At 43.5% G+C, this 23,393-nt stretch overlaps 1 protein-coding gene across 4 annotated transcripts in view; it reads left to right on the top strand.

Annotated features, from left to right (window-relative positions):
• Window positions 1-23,393, top strand: part of GARRE1 (granule associated Rac and RHOG effector 1) — a 79,850-nt gene that overhangs the window by 36,717 nt on the left and 19,740 nt on the right. For 2 of the 4 annotated variants that reach the window (XM_058529121.1, XM_058529120.1), the window contains 5 exons: window positions 10,815-10,901; window positions 16,711-16,920; window positions 21,969-22,109; window positions 22,324-22,419; window positions 22,545-22,706. In XM_058529121.1, coding sequence (XP_058385104.1) covers window positions 10,815-10,901; window positions 16,711-16,920; window positions 21,969-22,109; window positions 22,324-22,419; window positions 22,545-22,706 — 696 coding nt within the window. The remainder of the gene's footprint in view (window positions 1-10,814; window positions 10,902-16,710; window positions 16,921-21,968; window positions 22,110-22,323; window positions 22,420-22,544; window positions 22,707-23,393) is intronic. The other 2 variants (XM_058529123.1, XM_058529122.1) reach the window with 2 other exon arrangements.

Here is a 23,393-nt window from a genome sequence, read left to right as displayed (position 1 = left end):
CCTTTAGAAGAAGCTATAATTAATTAAGCAGTTGGAATTTGGGTGAGTCTGTTAACTTCATTGTGAACAACAAACAAGATTTACTGTCTTCCCAGCCCATTCTACGTGGGTGGAAGCCACTGGGGCCAGAGGGCATCTGCCACTCTGGAGGGACTGGACCCTTTGACTTGGATTTGTCAAGACATGCTGTGCAACCAACTTATTATTCTGAAAATTGCTAATTAAAAGGAGAAAAATAAGAAATTAAGCAAATTTCCTGCTTTTTCAGTACAGACTGTTTTTCAGGGTAACTAAAGATCCCTAATGGATGAGATTCTATTTAGAAGAATATCAGTAGTCTTCTATGTAGAAGGGATGATACAATTAGAAAAATCACCATCTTGCAGACCATAATGAATTAACTGACTCAGGCAGTGGTCCACAATGGAGGATAAAACCATTTGATGGAAGGTCGTTGGGGAACTTCATAAGGGAGGGATCAAGCCTTTCCCACCCAAATCCATTGATTGGTCTCAGCATCACTGAATATGAGACAACTGGATGGTCATGTCCCCTGATAAGAACCACACAGCACCCCCATCATATATTCTTGCACTTCTCCCTCTCCTCCCCCACCCCAAGGGAAAGGAAAAGAAAACCAAAAAACAAAAACCTAGAATAATCTAATTAAGCCTCTAGAACAAATTCCCAGTCTACAGGAAATGTGAGGTATAGTGGAACGAGTTATACAACACCACAAGGAAGCAATCAGACAAATCCAGAATGTGGCATGTTCTACAGGCAGTTGACCTGATTTGTTCAGCAAGTCAAGTAGCATGAAAAAAATTAGGTAGAAGGTACCTAAATTAAAAGAGAATTAAGAGATATAACAACCAATAAAATGGGCTTTTTGGAGTTGAGATTCAAACCCAAAAAAAACACATTTTTAAAGATAATTTGGGAAGTTTGAACATGTACTAGGTCTTGGTTGATTGGGACTTGCTTCAAAACATTCCAGCAAAAAAAGGTGGAGTTGGGGAGAAGGATGAAAAAACATGGCAAAATGTTGATAGTTATTGAAGCTTTATGTGTACGTGGGAGTTTGTTATACTCTGCTTTTGTGTATGTTTGGACATTTTCCAATTTTAAAAAAGGGAGAGAGAAACTTATGACCACATGGTATGAGTAATGTATCAGGAATACTCAGTAAATTATTCCATTTCATGGAGGGATTTGTGCATGTGAAGTGGTCTTCTAACAGAAAGAGGAGTGTTTAGGAAAACTCCTCTATTTTCTCTCTACTCACAGAATACTATACTTCACTTCTAGCACTTTTGATCACCAAATGTGTTGTGGTGGGTTTTCCCGCACCAAGCAATTCAGTTCTAACACTATCTACCTGGAGTTAGCATCAGACCTCACAGGTTAAGGGCTCAGTCCCAGAAGACTGCCCCCCACCCCTTTAGACACCAATCACAAGTCCAGGCTGTTACCCGTGCTTCTGACTGACTGGCTATAAATCAGAGGTTCCCATGACTCCCTCCACAGTTTTGATTAATTTGTTAGAGCAGCTCACAGAACTCAGAAAAACATTTTACTTACTAGATTATAAAAGGATATAACTCAGGAACAGCCAGATGGAAGAGGTGCATAGGGCAAGATATGTGGGAAGGGATATGGAGCTTCTGTGCCCTCTCCAGACAGGCCACCCTCCAAGCACCTCCACATGTTCACCAACCTAGAAGCTCTCTGAACTCCATCCTTTGGGCTTTTTTGAGGCTTCATTACATAGATGTGGTTGATTAAATCATTGGCCGTTGGTGATAGGTTCTACCTCCAACCCCTCTCCTCCCAGGGATGGTCTGAAAGTTCCAAACCTCTAATCACCTGGTTGGTTCCCCTGGCAACCAGCCCCCATCCTTAGGGGCTTTCCAAAAGTCACCTCATTAACTGAAACTCAGGTATAGTTGAAAGAGGCTCGTTATGAATAAGAAAAGACTTTATCTCGCTTATCACTTAGAAAATTCCAAGGGTTTTAGGAGCTGTGTGCCAGGAACCTTGGAAGAAGACCAAAATATATATTTCTTACTATAAATCACAATATCACAGGGAGTGTTACTGAGTAAGGTGTAGTGATGAAAAGAAAAGCAGGTGCTCTTCAGAAAAATAAAGAAAATAAAAGTGAATCAAGGAAGAAAATGAGAACAGAGAAAAGATACCTCTGAAGGCAGGACCCCAGCACCGAGTAGGATTCAAGGAAAGAATGATGTGCTCCTAATTTTGGTGACTAGCGATTGAGTAGCAATGTTGCTTTCTTTTGGGAGAATATGATTTAAAATTTCATAGTTGCTAAAAACGCTTGAGCGAATGTAAGGGAAAAATTAGGTTGGTGGGCAAATTAGAAGAAAACAATAAGAGAGTTCATGGAATATAATTTTATGTAGAACTGGCTTTCCTGAATTATTTTCTATTCTAAATTTTTATGATTGCTGGTCAGCTTGTGAGATTTTGCAGGATTGGATAATAGCCTGTTTTGGCAGCCTCTCTCATCTTTACAAATCAGGAATCTGAGTGTCTGTAAAACGACATTTGCGTAAAATCCTTTTGGGACCAACGTACACAGGAGTTGTGTCCTGTGCCTCTCCGTTGCCTCAGGCCAGTGCAGTCTCCATGCGGAGGGGCTCGTTTGTGGTGTCCATCCCTCCATTAGAGTGGGCTTTCTGACCTTCTAGCTAATGCTGAAATGTCGAGAGCCAGGAAAGTGGAAGTCGGCTGATGTGGAGGAACCCGTGTGAGTCCTTGCTCCCTCCAAGACCCCTCCTGAGGCCCCACCAGTCCCTGGAGTAGGCCCCAGTCACCTGGCCTGCTTTCCTCTTCACGTAGCTGCTACCACCCACCTTCCTGGAGAAAATACAGGTGAGCTGGCTGCAAGCTGGCAAAGATGAGTGAGGACAATCACTCCTGCCTCAGGAACTTTGCACTGGCTGTTCCCTCTGCCTGGAATCCTCTTTTCTTGGTTATCAACAGGGCTTACTCTCTCATCTCCTTTGGGTCTTTACTCAAATGTCACGTTCTCAGTGATGCCTTTTCTAATCATCTTATCAAAGACTGCAGCCCTCCTCTATTCATATGAAGGGAGGAATTTCTGTCTTGTTCTCTACTGTATTCTCTGTGCCTGGAACAGTACCTGGCACAAATACAGTATGCAATTAATATTTGTGGAATGAACACATGAATTACAAGTCAATCTGATTCTTTTATTTACATTTGCACTGAAAAGGTAATTTTACTTAAGACAAGTTTTGTTTTTCAGGATTTTTGCAGTTTATTTTCTTTCTGTGAAGCCTTCTGTAATGTCTCGTAGTAAAGTTCCATAGTTTCCTTTCTAGTGGCTGTGTATAGCTCTTCTTAAAAGTAATTTATATTTTAGTTGGTATAATAAATGAAATAATATTTCAAAGTTTTTCTGGGCCGGCCCCGTGGCTTAGTCGTTAAGTGCTCGCGCTCCTCTACCGGCAGCCCAGGTTTGGATCCTGGGCGCGCACCGACGCACTGCTTCTCCGGCCACGCTGAGGCCGCGTCCTGCATACAGCAACTAGAAGGATGTGCAACTATGACATACAACTATCTACCGGGCCTTTGGGGCAAAAAAAAAAAGGAGGAGGATTGGCAGTAGATGCTAGCTCAGAGCTGGTCTTCCTCAGCAAAAAGAGGAGGATTAGCACGGATGTTAGCTCAGGGTTGATCTTCCTCACAAAAAAAATAAATAAAAGTTTTTTCTGTATTATAGAAACATTATTGACTTTTATAGTTTTATCTTGTCTCCTGCCATGTGACTGGATTCAATAATTCTAATGTTTCAGTTGGTTTATTTGGGTTTTTTTGGTATATGTGGTCATATCATCTGCCTATGTCTCCTCTCATCCAGTACATATATATTTTATTGTGTTGACCATAAGTTTTAATAAATAGAACAATCAGCTTTAAGAGTGAGCATCCTGGGCCGGCGCCATGGCTTAGCGGTTAAGTGCACGCGCTCCACTGCTGGCGGCCCGGGTTTGGATCCCGGGCGCGCACCAATGCACTGCTTCTCCGGCCATGCTGAGGCCGTGTCCCACATACAGCAACTAGAAGGATGTGCAGCTATGACGTACAACTATCTACTGGGGCTTTGGGGAGAAAAATAACATTTATAAAAAAAAAAAAGTGAGCATCCTTGTTTTGGTCCTCATTTTAATGGGAATGCTTTGGATATATTACTATTGATTATTAATTTTAAAGAATTCGTTTTTCTTATACGTGATGCATGCTTATGGTAAAAAATTCAAACATTTCTGAATGGCGTAAGCCCTCTTCTCCGAAAATAGTGATTCTCCCTCCCGCTCCGTCTCAGTGCCAGGTATAACCACTATTAATTGTTTTATGTATCTATGCAGATAGCACCAAATAGATATGCATACACATATATCAGAAATACATCTTTTTATTCCTTTACATGTACCCTTTATTCCCTTAACAGCATACCCATTAATTGTAATATTGGTTCTTGGTTTGAAAGCATAAGCATACAATTCCAAGGCATAACAAAAGTTATACCTGATTCTTCATTCGTGGGTGAGTGTGTCACTTGCAGGAAAGCTTTGCGTGGTTTAAGGACTTCTTCTCTCGAGAAGAGTTGTGATCTCCCCCGTGCCTGTTGGTGATATCACCCTCAATGTAAACTCAAGGGTTGCAGCTGGCCTCTGTGTGTTGGCTGCAGAAGAGCTGTCCAGGGAAAGAAAGCAGAAAGAGTTTTGGGGCAAAGAATCAGTTGTCATTTGCACAATGATACTGGCATCGTGACGTTCTGCCCTCAGCCCTGCAATCACCATGTTGCTCTTGGCCTAGCTCCGTGCTTTTATGTGGAGGATAGCAACTGCTTTCTTTCTTTCTTTCAACAAATATGTATAGAAGGGTTGTATATTCTGTTCCAGGCACTGAGAATTTAACAGAGAGCAAAGCAAAGAGCCTGCCCTCATCCAGCTCAGCTCCTAGATGGGGAAACAGACAGAAAATAAAGAGCACATACAAGTGTAATGTCAGGTAGTGAGAAGTGCTAGGAAGAAATATAAAGAATGATAAGGGGAGGGAGAGACGTAGAGGAAAGGCCTCTCTGAGAATGGGACATTTGAGCAATGACTCTCAGAGCAATACCCATACGAATTCCGGAGGGAAGGATGCTCCAGGTAGAGCAGTGGTTCGCAAATGGGGTCAAGATGTGCTCTCCCCCTGAGAACACTTGGCAATGTCTAGAAGTATTTTTGATTGTTACAAAAATGACACCCTCCATGGTTTTGTTTTTTTGTGTATGTGAGGAAGATCAGCCCTGAGCTAACATCCATACCAATCCTCCTCTTTTTTTTTTTTTTGACTGAGGAAGACTGGCCCTGAGCTAACATCTGTGCCCATCTTCCTCCGCTTTACGTGGGACGCCGCCACAGCATGGCCCGACAAGCGGTGCGTCAGTGTGCGACAGGGATCTGAACCCGGGCCACCAGCAGCGGAGCGCGTGCACTTAACCACTACGCCACGGGGCCAGCCCCCATGGTTTTTTTTTTTCTCATGCAGGGCTAGAGTGAGAGAAATCTTACTCATTTAAAAGAACTTTACTATTATGTCAGAGGACCAGAATGGTTTGAAGGAGGAGGGATGATAGAGTGAAAGATACTGGACTTGCGTGTTAGAGAATCAGAATTTCACTGACTCATGTGTTTGGGAGATAATTTTTGTCATATTTTAGGATCTCAGTTTCTCTCTGTTCTTCTGACCGATACTGCATACCCCTACCCAACACATATACTCCCATGGTCAGATGGTGTTTCTTCATGAAGTATGGAACAGTAGGTGATCAGACTCAGTTCCCAGATCATAAAAGACATGTTTGGAGGAACACAAAGCTCTTAGATTTATCTGATTTTCAATTTAAATTTATTTGGACACGGTAGAGCCTTGATATTTCTCTTCCTTGTAGCCCTTCAGGTTGTATTTCAGTCCTGCAGCAAAACAGATGCCTGGATGCTCAAAAGCTCCCCTCCGCCGCCACAGTTGAGTTTTTGTTGCAGTTATTCGTGTCTCAGAAGTCACTCTAGAAAGAAGGGATTTCTCTCTGCTCTTTTTTTTTTTAACAGTAAAGATTTGAAAATTTATTCAAAACAGTATGATTTGCGGGTTTGTGGTGCTGCATCTCCCAGCCAGTGCTGCTGGCATCTAGTAAGTAGAGGCCAGTGATGCTACTAACAGCATCCTACAGTGCAGAGGACAGCCCCCCACAACAGAATTCTCTGGCCCCAAATGTCAGTAGCTGATGTTGAGAAACTCTGAAGTAGTGGGAACTGCTTGTGCCAAAGACTTGAGACAGGAGTTGTGCTTAAAATTTTTGAGGAACAGCAAGAAGGCTGGTGTGGCAAGAGCAGAGAGAGGAGGGATAGGAAATAAGTTCAGAGAGTAGTCAGGGGCCAGATCATGTAGGGTATTGCAGGACAGGATGAGGAGTTCGGATTTTAAGCCATTGGAAGATTTTGAGCAGGGGAGTGAAATAATCTGATTTGTTTTATAAGCCTTCCTGTGTGGAAAGTAGCCTCTAGGGTAGAGAAGAGACTGCTAGTTGCTTCCTGACATCCAGTCTCCCCTTCTTCCTTAGTAACAAATCTCTGTTTTAGTTTTTTTTATTTTCAGGAATATTGTGCCTGGGAAAAGGACTATACTTCCCATCCTCCCTTACAGCTAGGAGTGGTTATTTGAATAAGTTCTGCTCCATGAAGATGTAACTAGAGGTTTTGGATGAGACTACTGGGAAGTTTCCTTAGAGAGGAAAGGGTGCTCCCTTCTCCCCCCCCAGTTTTCTATCTAGAATGCAGCCAAAATGGCTGAAGGTGATTTAGCCACTTAGCACTATAGTAGTCCCCCCTTATCTGAGGTTTCAGTTACCCACAGTCAACCAGGATCCGAAAATATTAAATGCGTACAATCACTTAGTAGCCATCTCCATTATCAGATCGCAGTGCTTGTGTTCACGTAACCCTTATTGTACTTAATAATGGACCTGTGGGGCCGGCTGGGTGGCGCAGGGGTTAAGTGCGCGCGCTTTGCTGCGGTGGCCCGGTGTTCACAGGTTCGGATCCTGGGCGCACACCAATGCACTGCTTGTCAAGCCATGCTGTGGCGACAGCCCATATAAAGTGGAGGAAAATGGGCACGTATGTTAGCCCAGGGCCAATCTTCCTCAGCAAACAGAGGAGGATTGACATTGGATGTTAGCTCAGGGCTTGTCTTCCTCACAAAAATAAATAAATAAATAACGGCCCCAAAGTGCAAGAGTAGTGATGCTGGCAATTCGGATATGCCAAGAAGCCGTAAAGTACTCCCTTTAAGTGAAAAGGTGAAAGTTCTCAACTTAATAAGGAAAGAAAAAAAATCATATGCTGAGGTTGCTAAGATCTACAGTAACTTTTATTCCAGTATATTGTTACAATTGTTCTATTATTGTTGTTAATCTCTTAGTATGCTATTAAACTTTATCATGAGTTATGTATGTATAGGAAAAAACATAGTATCTGTAGGGTTTGGTACTACCTGCAGTTTCAGGCATCCACTGGGGGTCTTGGAATGTATCCCTGGCAGATACCGGGGTGGGGGTGGGGACTACTGTGTAAGGTAATTTAAGAATATAAGTCCTGTGTGAGGATGCACAGCAGAAATTTTGGAACTGGGTTCCTTGTGGTACCTGGGAGTTTCCATCCCAGCTCCAGACTGCCTGCCCCTAGATTTATTTTTACCTTAGAAGGAAGTAAACATCATTCTTATTTAAGCTACTGCATTTATTGTTGTTGTTTTGTGTAGCTAGACCTAATCCTAATTGAATGGAAGCAGGAAGATCCGTTAAGAGGCTATTAATAGTAATCCAAGCAACAGATGGTCACAGCTTGGAATAGAATGGTGGCAGAGGAGGAGACCAGGAGCAGTTGTACTTTTTTTTTTTTTTTTATTGTGGTGAAGTATACATAATACAAAATTTAGCATTTTAACCATTTTTAAGTAAAAGTTCAGGGGCAGTTAAGTGCATTCACATTGTTGTGCAACCATCACCCCACCATCCATCTCCAGAACTCTTCCATCTTGCCAAACTGAAACTCTGTACCCATTAAACAATAACTCCCATTTCCCCCTCCCCCAGACCCCTGGAAACCACCATTCTACCTTCTGTCTCTGTGAATTTGGCTAGTCTAGTATAAGTCATATAAGTGCAATCATACAATATTTGTCTTTTTGTGACTGGCTTATTTCACTTAGCATAATGTCTTTAAGGCTCATCCAAGTTGTAGCATGTGTCAGAATTTCCTTCCTTTTTAAGGCTGATTAATATTCTAGCAGTTGTATTTTGAATGTAGCACTGTGGGGAGCCAGTGTGTGTCTGTGTGTGTATGAGAGAGAGAAAGAGAGCTCAAAGATGACTCCAGGGTTTATACGATATGAGCGCCTGCCTCACTTTGTAGTGCTACTTACAGAGATGGGGAGCAGTGGGAGAAGAGTGGGCTAGAATAATAGGCCTGCCATGCCTATTAGACACCCAAGGGGCGATGGCAAGTAGATAGTTGGATATGCAAATCTGGAGTTCAGGGCTGAGGTCCAGACTGGAGATGTGAACCTGAGAATCATCGGGCAGTAGATGGTATTTAAAACTGTAAAACTGGGCGAGGTTATTAAGAAGGGAATGTAGCTAGAGAACCAGAGGAGGAGTCCAAGGATGAGTGAGCCCTGGGGCACTCCAACTTTTAGAGATCAGGAGATGAATAGGAAGCAGCCAAGGAGTCTGAAAAAAGGAGCAGCCAGAGAGTGAGGAAGAAAATGGAGTGAGTGTGGTGTCTTGGAAGCCAAGGGAAGCAAGTGTTTCAGGAAGGAGGGAGGGGCCCACTGTCTCAGATGCTGCTCAGAGGAGGCGGGAAACCCCCTTCCCCACCTCAGCCCAAGACTTGCCACAGTTATCACCAGCTGGAATAGCATGTGAATAAAAGTGGCTGGAGGTGCCCGTATCTGTCAGATGGGGATGGTGATCCCTATCTCAGTGAGGTAGCACTTGTGAGGCATCTTTTACCAGGTCACCTAGGATGCAGAGGGCCTCTCTCCTAAGTGATGTGTGATGAAGATAATGTTTATGGAGTTGAATTTCCACTTGTGAATTCCTTGTTTGTCTTTTTAATCACTTTATCAGTTGAGATAGTTTAGTATTTTCTTCTTGACTGAAGTGACAACTTTTAATAAAAAATACATCCATATCAACAAAAAAGAATTTCCTGAACCCTAATAGACTCCTAGGCTGTCTGGGTGACATTTGTCTCTGCCTTATATAAATCCACAATATTAATTTACCTGTTGATGGAGGAAATTTGCTCCAACAGAGTCCTTTGTCTACCGCAATTAATGTGAACTTAGTTACCCTGAGTGGCCTTGCGCTTTTTCATGTTCTGGATGATATTTTATAATTATCTCTATTAGTTAAGATTTATAGCAATATGGCTGAAATATAAAGCTTCCTATGTGTGTTGGCATGGTATTACATTTTTGATAGATTTTATTTTGGAAAGTAGGCTATAAAATAACATACAACATGATCTAGTTTTTGCAAAAAGACGTCTACAGGTACAAATGTAGGCTATATGGGAAATATGTAATCAGTGGTTATAACTATTTAGTAATATTTGCAACTATTTATTTCTTCATTTAATGATCTTTTTTCCTCTAATTTATTTGCAGTGAATATATACTACTGATGTAAAAGATTTTGTGCACTGCAGTGCTTGGCCCATGAAGTAGGAGTTCAGAAACTGTCTCTGTTGATATTTTCCCCAGCAGTAAGCAGCAAGTCCAGGGGCAGAATGTGTCATCTTGTCTGAATGATTGGCATTGGGTGTTGCCTCAGGTACCTTGGACATGTGGTAGCCGCCTTTCCTCCCCTAGTTCTTTCTCCCATACAGAGCATGACAGCTTCTCTATGCTCTTGGTTAATACTGACTGCAGGGGCCGGCCCAGTGGTGTAGCGGTTGTTTGCGCATTCCGCTTTGGCGGCCCGGGGTTCACCAGTTGGGATGCCAGGCGCGGACCTATTCACCGCTCATCAAGCCGTGCTGAGGCAGTGTCTCACATAGAAGAGCTACAACTGTACAACTACGATACACAACTATGTATTGGGGCTGTGGGGAGGAAAAAGAAAAAAAAAGAGGAAGATTGGCAACAGATGTTAGTGCAGGGCCAATCTTCCTCAAAAAAATAATACTGCAAAGAGATTTTTGTTGTTTTGTTAGTTGCTTTTTTGTTTCTAAATATTTAAACACTCACTGTAATCAATTTTTAGGTTGGCCTATACATGTTAGTTTCAGTAAGCTTGTTTTTTACATTTTTACACTGTAATCTAATCTTCATAAAGTACTTTCCATAGTCCAGGCATGGTCTACTGCATTCTCTATTTCTCTGGAGACACATTTAGGTCTTTGTATCACATTCTGTTTCTTCTGGTGTATTGGTTAGGTCATTATGTAATGACTCTGGAATTATCATAAGATCTATAGAGCAAGGTTGAGGACATTTAGAACCAAATGTAATGTTATATTAACATATAATAAGTATTGAAGAGAAAGAAATGATTGAGTGACTTTGGAATTTTTAATAAAAGCAGACAGTCCAAATCGACTTCATTTCATGCACTCTAGACTTTCAAACTGGTCAGAAATAAATGCTAGAACCCCTGGGAATGTTTGACAATATGGTATATGTGACAGTTTTACTTGTGCTTCACTCTGCAGGGATGTGAGAAAGACGAATTATTCAGTGAGACTGAGCAGAGAATGAACTGCAGTGAGACATTGTGTGTGTTGAATGAAAATCACAAGGTGTGTTTGGAGATGGGGTGGGCTTGGACACTCCATAATTTCAACATATGCAGATATTAAGGGCTAACTCAGACCCTGGCCTTAGAAGAGGAATAACTAAAACCAAATTTGGAAATACTCTGGGAAGGTACAGTTGAGTTGATCCGCAACAACTATGGTGGTGTAGAACGGGTGGTCTTTGGGCGCTCAAAATAGGATGACTAGACTAAAATCTGTTTTAATGAATAAAATATAAAAATCACCTAAAAGAAAAGGTTTTCTGGTTCTGTCCATGAGCATAACACCCTTAGCAGCAGAGGTGGGGATGGAGGCAGCAGATACAGGGGAATGGGGAAGGGAACACGTACCCTTTTCCTCCACCATCAGAGATTCCCAGAAGACAAGGTTGCAATTCAGTAGATCCTCGATGGCTGTTTATAATCCAGAATGCTCTATGGACATTTGGAGGCAGGAATGGCAAGATCACTGATTGTCTATACTCAGATATTGGGCCTTTATGAGAATATAAGTCATACCAGAAGATTCTCTTAATGCAAAAGTCTGATAATGGCCTCTTATTTCCTGAAATTCCATCAACTTGGGATGCCTTGGGGTGAATGGATTTATTTTTTTAAATGCAAATGCCAAGGGTAAGATTAAATCAGATTGCTTTCTTCATAATTCTTAAATGGACTGATGTGGTGAAGGACTGAACAGACGTTTTTGAGTTTGGAATTCCTCAAGAGGTAGGAGGAGCTGCTCTTTTTCCCAAGCCCCATGTGCCCTCTCCCTGTTTAACATTGCTGTTTCCAGCCAGTCTTAGCAGCTGCTCTCTGCTGTGGAGATCATAAACTTTGAGACTCATGCCACACAGGAGTGCCACAGGCTACCCTGCTTGATACTCTTATCCCAGTCCCTTTCCCACTGTTACAGAAGAGTGAGCCATGCCTCTCGGTCTCCATTCCCACCCCAGGGCCTGACACTGCATGAGGTTCCTCTCCTCTTCTTAGTATCTACCCACTGTTGTGGCTACATCCTGGATCTTGTCATAGGGAGACAGAGCAGCCTGCTGGTTAGAAACACAGCTTTCGGAGTCAAAACAGACCTGACATCAGATCTCTACTGCACCGTTTATTACCTGCTTGACATTGGTGCAGGTTTTTTTCTCTAAGCCTCACTGTTGTCATCTGTAAAATGGATGAATTGCTCTTACCTCACAGAGCTGCTTCACTGCATGTAAAGTGCTTGTAAGGGTTAAGCACTCAATAAATGGTAGCTGTTGATAGAGCTGAAACTATAGCTCCATTGACATTTTAAACTCAAATGTCTGTCTCATTGACCATTCCCCTCATCTCTTCCCCACCTTGTCACATCAGTTCTCTCACCTCACAGAATCCCGCAGTCCAGGAAACTTTGTCCTTGGGAAGGAGAAAATAGCTACCCATGGCCCTGGGGTCACACGCTCCAAATTCATAACTTTATTTATGTACGTATGTATGTATGTATTTATGAAGAAGATTAGCCCTGAGATAACATCCGTTGCCAATCCTCCTCTTTTTGCTGAGGAAGATTGGCCCTGGGCTAACACTGTGCCCATCCTCCTCTACTTTATATATGGGATGCCTGCCACAGCATGGCTTGATAAGCGGTGCCTAGGACTGCGCCCGGGATCCAAACCCACAGAACCTGGGCCGCCGAAGCAGAGTGCGTGAATTTAACCCCTATGCTACCAGGCCGGCTTCCCAAATTCATAACTTCAGAGTCTATATTTCCTTCCAGGATTCTCAGGAAGACTCCAAGGACTGGCCCATCCCTGGGTCAGGAGGGTGGGGTCTGTTACAGGAGGGGAGCTGTAAGACAGGAGATATTGTACAGAAAAGATGGGCAGAGGCAGGCTGGAGGGTGAGCTCCCTCCTCTCTAAAGAGAAGGTGGTGGGCCAGCCCGTGGCTTAGCGGTTAAGTGCGCGCGCTCTGCTGCTGGCGGCCCGGGTTTGGATCCCGGAAGCACACTGACGCACTGCTTCTCCAGCCATGCTGAGGCCGCGTCCCACATGCAGCAGCTGAAAGGACGTGCAGCTATGACATACAACTATCTACTGGGGCTTTGGGGGGAAATAAATAAATAAATCTTTTAGAAAATAAATAAAGAGAAGGTGGTGTTTATGCATTTGTTACTTGAGGTAGTTTTTAGAGCAGATAATCTGTGAAATGGCTTTTCCAAGGTCCAAGGTAACCATTGGTTTGATTGGCTTTTAGTGAATTGTTTACAGCAGAAATATTTTGTCACCACCGTAAGTTGGATTGATGCTGCACACACCATGGGGAGGAGGAGGGAGTGCTGAGCTTGTGTTCTCGTCCTTCCTTATTTATAGGGAAGAAATTTAGATTGAGTGACTGATCCAAGGTCAAACATGTAATAAGTGGTGGAGACAACATACTGAATGTCCACCTTTTCAAACTGTCCAGCATCTCTTTCCCCCACTTATTCCTGCAGCAACCACCTCCTCCTTCCACCATTCCACCACTCAACAACAAGAGAACCCTCCCCAATCCCCATTCTGCCATCAACCAGTATTGTCAGAAGAATGTCCTATCCTGGACCCAGGGACCCACATCAGGCCTTCAGAATGCTTTCCCAGAATTTTCCCTTTTAGAAGGGGGGCGGGTAGCTCTCTGTTCCCTTGGTTCTTGCCGCAGAGAGCCTTTTCCTTCCCACTTTGCCCCTTACTGTTGCTTCTCCAGTAGCTTCTGACTTGGCATTATCTACTTACTGGTTTGTTCCCCACCATTAGAAGGTAACCCTCATGAGGACAGGGACTTGCTCATTGTCTTTCTTGTAACATCCTCTGGCTTTTTTTGTGCTTTTTTACATATTAGGCATTCACGTATTACATGCTTGTTGAAAGAATGAAACACTCAATTGTATAAGTCAGATGCTGTAAGACAGTGGGCCCAGAGCAAATGGTGTATGGCATCTCGACTTCCCCCTCCGCCCTCTTGGCCATAGCCTGCCAAGAGGCTGAGGAAGGAGGAGGAGGAAGAGTTGGTGTGCCTGGTGACCCAGCTCCACTCCCCTTCTGTGTTTGCACTGTGTGGAGCTTTGGGACACCCTCATTCTGGCCCCAGCCAGTTAAGGTTGAGTTTCTGTCATGTGCCTTGTCTTGGTGCTGCCAGCCCGCAGCACCGAGCTGTGTATCCAGCTGTTTAGAGCCTGTTGAAGGCAAGGGGGCCTACTGGCTAAGGGCATAGACACTTGATCAAGTGATTACTGTGCCACATCCATTTGTGTCCCCTTGACGAAGTTTCATAACCTTTCTGTGCCTTGGTCTTATTATTTATTTATTTTTTTTTGTGAGGAAGATCAGCCCTGAGCTAACATCCGTGCTAATCCTCCTCTTTTTGCTGAGGAAGACCGGCTCTGAGCTAACATCTATTGCCAATTCTCCTCCTTTCTTTTCTCTCCCCAAAGGCCCAGTAGATAGTTGTATGTCATAGTTGCTCATCCTTCTAGTTGCTGTATGTGGGACACGGCCTCAGCATGGCCCGAGAAGCAGTGCGTCGGTGCGCGCCCGGGATCCAAACCCGGGCTGCCAGTAGCGGAGTGCACGCATGCCTTGGTTTTATTGTCTGTAAAATGCAAATGACCTGATCCAGTTATTCCTAGGATTAAATGGGATCATCCGTGTGAAATCTTTAGCGCAGGTGAAGTGCATGCTGAGTGTTGTGGCTGTTATTAAGTACAATACTAAATAAATGCTGTTTGTTCTATTCATGTCACCTGTTTCTAGGTTACCAGGTCTGCTTCCTCTGTGTCCATCACCCTGCCCCATCTGGCACAGATCATTGATGGGGAGGAGCTTTGACGAGGTGTGAGTGGAAACCTAGGGACTTTGGGTGGGAGTTCAGCCTGTAATTCTGATTGTTCACTAGAGAAGGAGGATGCTTTGGTGTGAGATTTGTGTGAGTTTGTTTTAGTTTGGTCCTGGTGATTTCCACAGGGGAAAATAATTCATAGGGAATAGTGTCAGTATTGGGAACTTGCCTGACTCTCTTTCTCCAGGAAGCAGAGTTCAGACCAGTGGGGATGGAAAAGGGCAGCATCTGAAATGTGTACTGGAAGGTGAGAGGTCCAAAGTTGAGTCTTATTTTTGGCTACTTCAAGGGACAGGACTGGGCTAGAGGGTGGGCACTGGGGTTGGATTTTAGTTCCTTGTAAAAGGCAGTGGAAACAGTTCCCCAGCCTTCACCACCTCCTCAAGGCAGAGCACTGGGTGCTGGCAGCAGTGGGCCCACTCCCAGTTGGATAAATTGCAAACTCAATAAATAAAGTAATTTTTTTGTGAGAAAGTAATGTTCTGTGTAAGCCAATGAAATATGAAAAATACTTTACTTGAAAAAAATCGAATGTCATGGAACGTGATAGAAGAGTTACAAAAAGATTTTGTTGTTGTTGTTGTCATGTTTGGTATCAGCAAAACCACTAGGGGAAGATTAAGGGAGAAGATTAGGGGAAGATGTCAATAATCTGGACCATCTCTGCTCAAGTTGCTTTGCAGGTGGCAAGTTCTTGCTCTCCTTTAAAGAAAAAGAAATAGGAAACCACGGAGAACACCTTGTATGTAGCCAGGGTTAACACAAGAAAGCAAACAGAACAACAACGTCAGAACAGCTTTAGCTAATGCCAGAGGTTGGCAGATAAATGCATGTTTGCATCTTAAAATGTCTGTGGTATATAGTATTTTTTTAGTGTATATGTATTATAATTATGTATTAATAGTATATATTAACAGTATTATGTATCTAGTATTTTTTTAATGAATTTCCTACTTTAATGGACTGCTCCATCAACCAACCAACTACTAATATGTGTCAGGTGACTGGATTTCTACTGTACTGACAGATGGGGTTGTCCAGTATGTTTTGTTGACTCCTAGAAGACTGGTCTGTCAGCTGTGTTTCATAAGAATGGACTGTGACATACAGCTATGTTAATAACTACATTAATAACACTGTTACCAAAATAACCTGTACCTTCGGATTCCATTTCCAATGGAATGTCTTCTTACAGTCAAACTGACCTTTCAGATTTCATTTTTCTTTTTCTTTTTTTTTTTTTTTTGTGAGGAAGATCAGCCCTGAGCTAACATCCGTGCTAATCCTCCTCTTTTTGCTGAGGAAGACCGGCTCTGAGCTAACACCTATTGCCAATCCTCCCGTTTTTTTTCCCCCAAAGCCCCAGTAGATAGCTGTATGTCATAGTTGCACATCCTTCTAGTTGCTGTATGTGGGACGCGGCCTCAGCATGGCCGGAGAAGCGGTGCGTCAGTGTGCGCCCAGGATCCGAACCCCAGCCGCCAGTAGCGGAGCGCGCGCACTTAACCGCTAAGCCACGGGGCCGGCCCCTGACCTTTCAGATTTCTAATCACATGGCTTTTACACTGCCTTCTGAATACTGTGTGGAATTAGAATTGAAATTGAAATAATTGGAATTGTGGGTTGCTCTGGTTCAGCAGGAGCTCAGAGACAACCAGGATTGGTATGAGTCAGAGTCCAGATGAGAGGAGTGGAGAACAGGATGGGGGGATGTAGGGGGGAAGTGGGAAGGCCCATTTGAACCTTGAGGCTTCCTATGTGGTTGAAATGTTTTGACTTCTAGACATCAGGCACGCAGGTTCTTCTAAAGCACGGTGACTTTTTAACTTAGCATGATTTCAGGTTTCCAATTAATTGTTACCTTTTACTCAAATTGATAGTTGAAAATTTATTGCACTATTTGCAGAATTTATTGCAACCCACAACCTAAAAAGCCCTGTCTCTCTTGTTTTCACAGGTTTTGGGACGATGTTTCTTGACAGTGGTGCAGGTCCATTTCCAGTTTTTGACACAGGCATTACAGAAGGTCCAGCCGGTGGCTCACTCTTGCTTTGCCGAGGTTGTTGTCCCGGAAAAAAAGAATAGCAGCAGTGGCAGCGGCTTATCTGGCATGGGCCCCACACCCGAACTGGAGGAAGCTGTGCGATCCTGGCGGGGGGCTGCTGAGGTAACCCTGACTTTAGGGAGATTGGTGCCCTGTGTTCAAATAGAGGCTCCAGAAGGCCTTTGCCTGTTGGTTCTTAAAAGAGCCATTTTATTTAGAAATATTAGTTTTAAACTGTTATCATTAGCTTGTTCATTCATTTAACAGTGAATGTCTTTGTACATGTCTACTTTGTGCCAGGCATGCGCCAGGCACTGGGGTGACAGCCTCTACTCACAGCCTCCTAGGAGAAAGGGCTTACAAACACAGGATTGAGGGGCTGTGATGGAGGCATGTGGGCACCCAGAGAAAGGGCCCTGCCTCCAACTAGGAGCAGCGCAGCAAAGCTTCTAGGAAGAGGGACCAGGGAGAAAAGGCTGGAGCCTAAGTCTGGAAAGACAGGCTAGAGCTGGCTGCAGAGGGTAGGTGGTCAGCCAGGCAGTGAGGTGGGGATGTAGTCAATGATAGCGCATTTCTTACAGGCATGTTATTTTATTTTATTATCATTTTTTTTTTAAAGATTTTATTTATTTTTTTTTCCCCCCAAAGCCCCAATAGATAGTTGTATGTCATAGCTGCACATCCTTCTAGTTGATGTATGTGGGACGCGGCCTCAGCATGGCAGGAGAAGGGGTGCGTCAGTGTGCGCCCGGGATCTGAACCCGGGCTGCCAGCAGCGGAGTGCGCGCACTTAACCGCTAAGCCACGGGGCTGGCCCATCTTACAGGCATTTTAATATTCCTTTCTTTCCAAGGGGTGGGACGAGGCCTTCCAAGTCTCGACTTTAATTAGGACTTATTGTTCCATTTTACAGAGTAAAAGATAATTTATAGTTAAGGAGTAGTATACTGATTTATTATATAATGCCTAGTTTAAATCATTCCATAATTAAATTGGCAAAGTATTTTATTTTATGTTTTAGAAATCTCCTTTAATCAAATTTTTAAACTTGATTTTTTCATATTTTAACATTGTACTTTCTCTAATTTTCTTAGTATTTCAATTTTATGCTGGTCTGCTGCATTGCTGTTATTTCTTTTGAATTTTCTTTCAATTTATTTTTCCTGTTTGCTTGTTTGTTTTGGTCTCTCTTTCATGTTAAGGGCTTTCTTGGTGTTTTTTTTGTGTGTGTGTGTGTGTGAGGAAGATCAGCCCTGAGCGAACATCCATGCCAATCCTCCTCGTTTTGCTGAGGAAAACTGGCCCTGGGCTAACACCTGTGTCCATCTTCCTCCACTTTATATGGGACGCTGCCACAGCGTGACCTGACAAACGGTGCATCAATGTGCGCCCAGGATCCGAACCTGGGCCATCAGCAGCGGAGCGTGCGCACTTAACCACTACACCATGGGGCCGGCCCTTTCGTGGTGCTTATCAGAGCAGCCCTGAAATGCTGTTATGAGGCCCAGACCTTTATCTTGTCATCTGTGTCCTCCTGGCTGCTGGATTCCAGCCTTCTGATCATGCAGCTCACACTCACACCCTTAATGCCTGGCTCACAGTCTTCTCCACTCCACCTGCTGGCGTGGTTCATGCTGAGAAGCCCCCTACGTGAGATCTGCTGGTGGTCCCTTGACCTCCTCACCTTGACCTTTTCCTTCACCCATTTCATTCTGCCCAGGCCTTTCTACCCTCCTGACTTTGCTTCCAGCCAGTGATCCTACCCCACACTACACCAAGAAAACAGAAGCCACCTGGCAGCAGCTCCTGTTCTTCCCAACACCGAAATGATGCCCCTTCCTTCCCTCAGATCCTCTTCTCTTCTTTCCCCTTCATTACAGTGGAGGAGGTGCTCTCTCCTGCTGTCCAGGGCCTGCCCTGTCCCCACCCTTCCGGCATCCTCAAGGCTTCTGTAGTGGGACCCCTCTGGAGTGGGAGAGAGTGTTTTCTCTCCCTCCTCCTCAGTGTGCTCCCACCAACATATAAGCAAGCTTAAAAAAAATGCTCCCTCCCCTGCCCGGTTACTCTGCTCTTTTCATAGCCAATTTCTTGGAAGAATTTTCCACCTCAACTTTGACTCATTCTAAAAAAGATGATTGTGAAACATTTCAAGCAGATAGGAAATGTCCCATATACCATCTATTTTCCTTTTAGCTTTGTCAAACGAGTCGTAACTTTTTGCTACATTTGCTTTATGCCTTTTATTTTTTAACAGAAAAATGTTATTAAAAATGCAGTTGAATTCCCTTTGTACCTCTCCACTATCTTATTCACATCCCTTCTTTTTTTTTTTTTTGTGAGGAAGGTCAACCCTGAGCTAACATCCGTGCTAATCCTCCTTTTTTTTTGCTGAGGAAGACTGGCTCTGAGCTAACGTCTATTGCCAATCCTCCTCCTTTTTTTTTTGCCCCCAAAGCCCCAGCAGATAGTTGTATGTCATAGCTGCACATCCTTCTAGTTGCTGTATGTGGGACGCGGCCTCAGCATGGCCGGAGAAGTGGTGCTCGCCCAGGATCCGAGCCCGGCCCGTCAGTAGCGGAGCGCGCACACTTAACTGCTAAGCCACGGGGCCGGCCCTCACATCCGTTCTTCTCTAGATGGAACCTCTTTTGAATTCGGAGTTTGTGACTCCTGTGCATAGTTTTATATTTTTACTCTGTATGCATGTATCCATAAATAATATAAGGTATTACTTTGCACAATATGCAACTTTGTACAAATGCCATCATTCAGCTCACTGAAATCTGGCTTCTACTCCTACACAAGAACCTTCCTTCTCTTATCAAGGTCACTGGTGCCTTCCGTGTTGCCAAATCCAGGGAACCCTTTGACTCCATTCAGCACTCAAAGCAACGTGGGCCCTTGGCAATCCTCTCTTGTGGCTTCCCTGAACCAAGCGTTCTTAATTACCTCTGGCCTCTTGGGCCATCCTCTCCATCTACTTTGCTGGCTTCTCCTCTTTAACACAACTTACGAATGTGAGTTTCTCAAAGCTCAGTTTTGGGGGCCTTCCCCCAGGAGATCTCCATCTAGTCTTGGGACTTTAAAAACCGCCCCTGTGCTGGGGACTCTCCAATGTGTGTGACCAGTCCACTTCTCCCGTGGGCTGCAGGCCCCTGTATCCAGCTGCTGCTTACTCCAGGTGTCCAGCTGGCTCAGCCTGAGCTTTCCCGCACACACCTGTCCCTCCCCAAATCTTCCCCGTGCTGACAAGTGGTGCCGTCCCACACTGGGTCATTCATGCAAGAAACCTGAGATTTATCCTCCAATCTTTCTGTCACATCTACAGCCACTCCGTGAGAAAGCCCGGCAGGTCCCGCCTGCAATATATTATCCCACATCTGTCCCTTTCCTTCCATGTCCACTGTCACTGCCCTAGTTCAGGGAATCATTACTCTCCCCTGACACCTGCAGTAGCTGGACTCCCTTCTCCCCTCCCTGTCTTGCCATCCTTCATCTCTCTCTCCATTTAAAATTGGGTGATGTTGCTCCCTATTTCCTTAGGGTAAAGTGCTGACCCCTCACATGACCTGCTAGTCCTGCATGGTCTGGCTCCTGCCTTGCCCACTGCTTTATCTGAGGCCACGCTTCCCCTCTCTCACTAGGTTCTAGTTTTTTTGCCAACCTGTCTGCCTGCCCACCCCCACCCTGTGAGACCGTTGACTGCCTCCTCCTCCTCCTTAAATTCTTAGCCTCAATGCTGATTTCTGTGTCCAGGGTGCCCCCCCGTTACAGTCCTTTGTTTCCCTTGGTGTGTTTTTCTCCATTTTTAATATTTTAAATGTTTTCTTTGTTTGCCTTTTCAGCCTATGAGGCCATCAGCTCCAAGATGGTAGGGACCAGGTTTTGTGCTCCACTATCTATCCAGTGACACCTAACACAAGACTTTATGGGCTAAATATTTGACTGAATGAAAGATTCTCAGAAAGAGAGTCAATGGTTTTAAACTGTGAGGCAGTTAGGGTTCAGGGAATGGTTGGAATGGTATTCATATATAGTTTGTGAAGCTTTGGAGCTTTATAGCATTGTAACTGCTAGTTACTTTCCTGTAGTCCTGCAATTTTTTTAAATATTACAACTCCTATACAGGCCTGAAAGAACAAAAATTAACTGTTAAAAAATGTTATTTGTTGCATAAATATTATTGCAACAAAAATAGACATTGAAAAATCAAAAGATTGTTCATCCTGAATCCCTCCTCCCATCTAATAGATCAAATATGTATTTTTCTGTACTCTCTAGTCCTGACCCACATATATAGGTAAACTTACATTTCATCACAAGACACAGATTAGCTTCCCCTTATTTTTCTGTCTTGCTTATGTACTCTTCATAAACATATATAACGACTGACAATAAGTATTTGATTTTTCTGTGCAGATTTTAAAAGCTCTGTTTTTAATGTTCCAACGTATGTTTTTTTTCCTATTCTGTATTGATGTGGCTTTTTACCTTTTTTTTACACCCAACATATATGTTCCTTTTTTTTAATTTTTTTTTTATTTAAAATTTTTTTTTGATGAGGAAGATTGGCCTTGAGCTAACATCTGTTGCCAACCTTCCTCTTTTTGCTGAGGAAGATTGGCTCTGAGCTAACATCCTTGCCTGTCTTCCTCTATTTTGTATGTGGGACGCTGCCACAGCATGGCTTGATGAGTGGTGTGTTGGTCTGTGCCCAGGATTCGAACCTGTGAGCCCCAGGCCGCCTAAGTGGCATGCATGAACTTAACCACTATGCCACTGGGCTGGCCCCAATTTTTTTTTTCAGGAAACTCCAGTGCCAATATTCTAGGTTATCTGTCTTTTTAAAGCAGAGAAATTTCAAATATAAATATTTTAGATATATACAAAATAAATAATAAGTAGGTAAGCCTTTTTTCCAGGGTTTCTTAAATAAGATAGTGCTATGTTAGGTTTGCTTCTCTTCAAAATGTTTGATTTAGTCTTTCAAAATTTCTGGCTGCTGCCTTCATAATATGAGCAATCCAGAATGTCTGGTTTATATTTAATGCTCAGATGGTTTCTTGCTTTATTTTAGTTTTTTTTTTTTTTTTTTTTTTTTTGCTTTTTGGTTTCTTAATTTTGGTAGTATCTGTAGCATCCTCTTTCAGCTGCCGGTCACTATGTTGCAGGCAACATCTAGACTAAGAGAAAGAGGCTGTGATGGCCGCCTGGCAGGAATTGAAGTTCAACAGCTCTTCTGTTCTCAAAGTGCAGCAATTCCTGAGCACCAGCTAAAAGAACTGAACATAAAAATCGACAGTGCTTTACAAGTAAGTTTTTCAGAACTGGCACATTGATATCTGAGGGATAGAAACAAGGGAGGGAGTTAAAGTTGTGACGTTGAACCATTTGGAAAGAGTAATAAGATAGTAGTTGGCCTGAAGTCTTTTAATAACGATAGAAATTTTAAATTTCTATTTTCATTAGACTATCATTTTATTATCTGCTGTATAATCTTGATTCTTGAAAACAATTTCTTTGCAGGCATATAAAATCGCTCTGGAAAGCTTAGGCCACTGTGAATATGCAATGAAAGCTGGTTTCCACCTGAATCCAAAGGCGATTGAAGCCAGTTTACAGGTACGCGTTTCTTTCTGGTACCTCTTGAGAGCTGTGCTATGGCAGTCTCGCCACACCAAGTGAACCAGATGTCTTGACTGATGAGCTGTGGGTCACCTGTCCTCTCCTATCCCAACCTTTTCCAGGGCTGCTGCAGCGAGGCGGAAGCGCAGCAGACAGGGCGGAGGCAGACGCCTCCGCAGCCCATGCAGTGCGAGCTTCCCACCGTCCCTGTGCAGATAGGATCACACTTCCTGAAGGGTGTCTCCTTCAATGAGTCGGCCGCCGACAATCTGAAACTTAAGACGGTAGCTTGCCATGGGGTTCCAACCACCTGGGTGTGAAGCTGAAAATAGAGTTCTTAAGGAAACCTGAGGGCTTGTGAAGAATATAGATTAAAAAACAAAACTGAAGTCAAGGCAGGAGGCATTGATCTTCTTCAGGAAACTGGTGTCTAAAAGCAGGCTGTGGTGACTTTTTTAATGAGACATTTGCCAAGTCAGTTTTATTGATAATCAAATGTTTAACATGAAGAGTTTTGAAAGTATACTTAAATCCTGTTTATGATTAATGTTTCAGTGGACTTGTATGAATTAAATAAGAGGAGAAATCTTGTCATAATACTGCTGTGATTATGCCCAATTGTGGAGCATCATCTGTGCCAGGCATTGTGCCAAGTGCTTCACTGGCATTTTCTCATTTAATGCTCACCCATGAGGTGGGTGCTGCCCTTTTCCGCATTTGACAGAGAGAGGAACTGAGACCAAGGTCACACAGCTAGAAAGTACTAGACTGGAATTTGAGCTTATGCTGTCTGTTTCCAGAGCCTGCATACCTGACCACTTGGTCATCCAAAATAAAGTTGAGGTTTTCATTGGTATTTACTTTTACCAGATGATATTCTTTCCTTATTTAGAAGGATTCAGAATTTCAAAATTCCTCAGCCAATTTGCATCAGCAGATTGCTAAATAATGCTGTATTTTGTTTTAGTATA

This window comes from Diceros bicornis, chromosome 34 (assembly GCF_020826845.1).
Source record: "Diceros bicornis minor isolate mBicDic1 chromosome 34, mDicBic1.mat.cur, whole genome shotgun sequence".
NCBI lineage: Eukaryota > Metazoa > Chordata > Mammalia > Perissodactyla > Rhinocerotidae > Diceros > Diceros bicornis.
The sequence above is the reverse complement of the archived record's forward strand: the minus strand, read 5'-3'. Positions and strand labels throughout refer to the sequence as shown.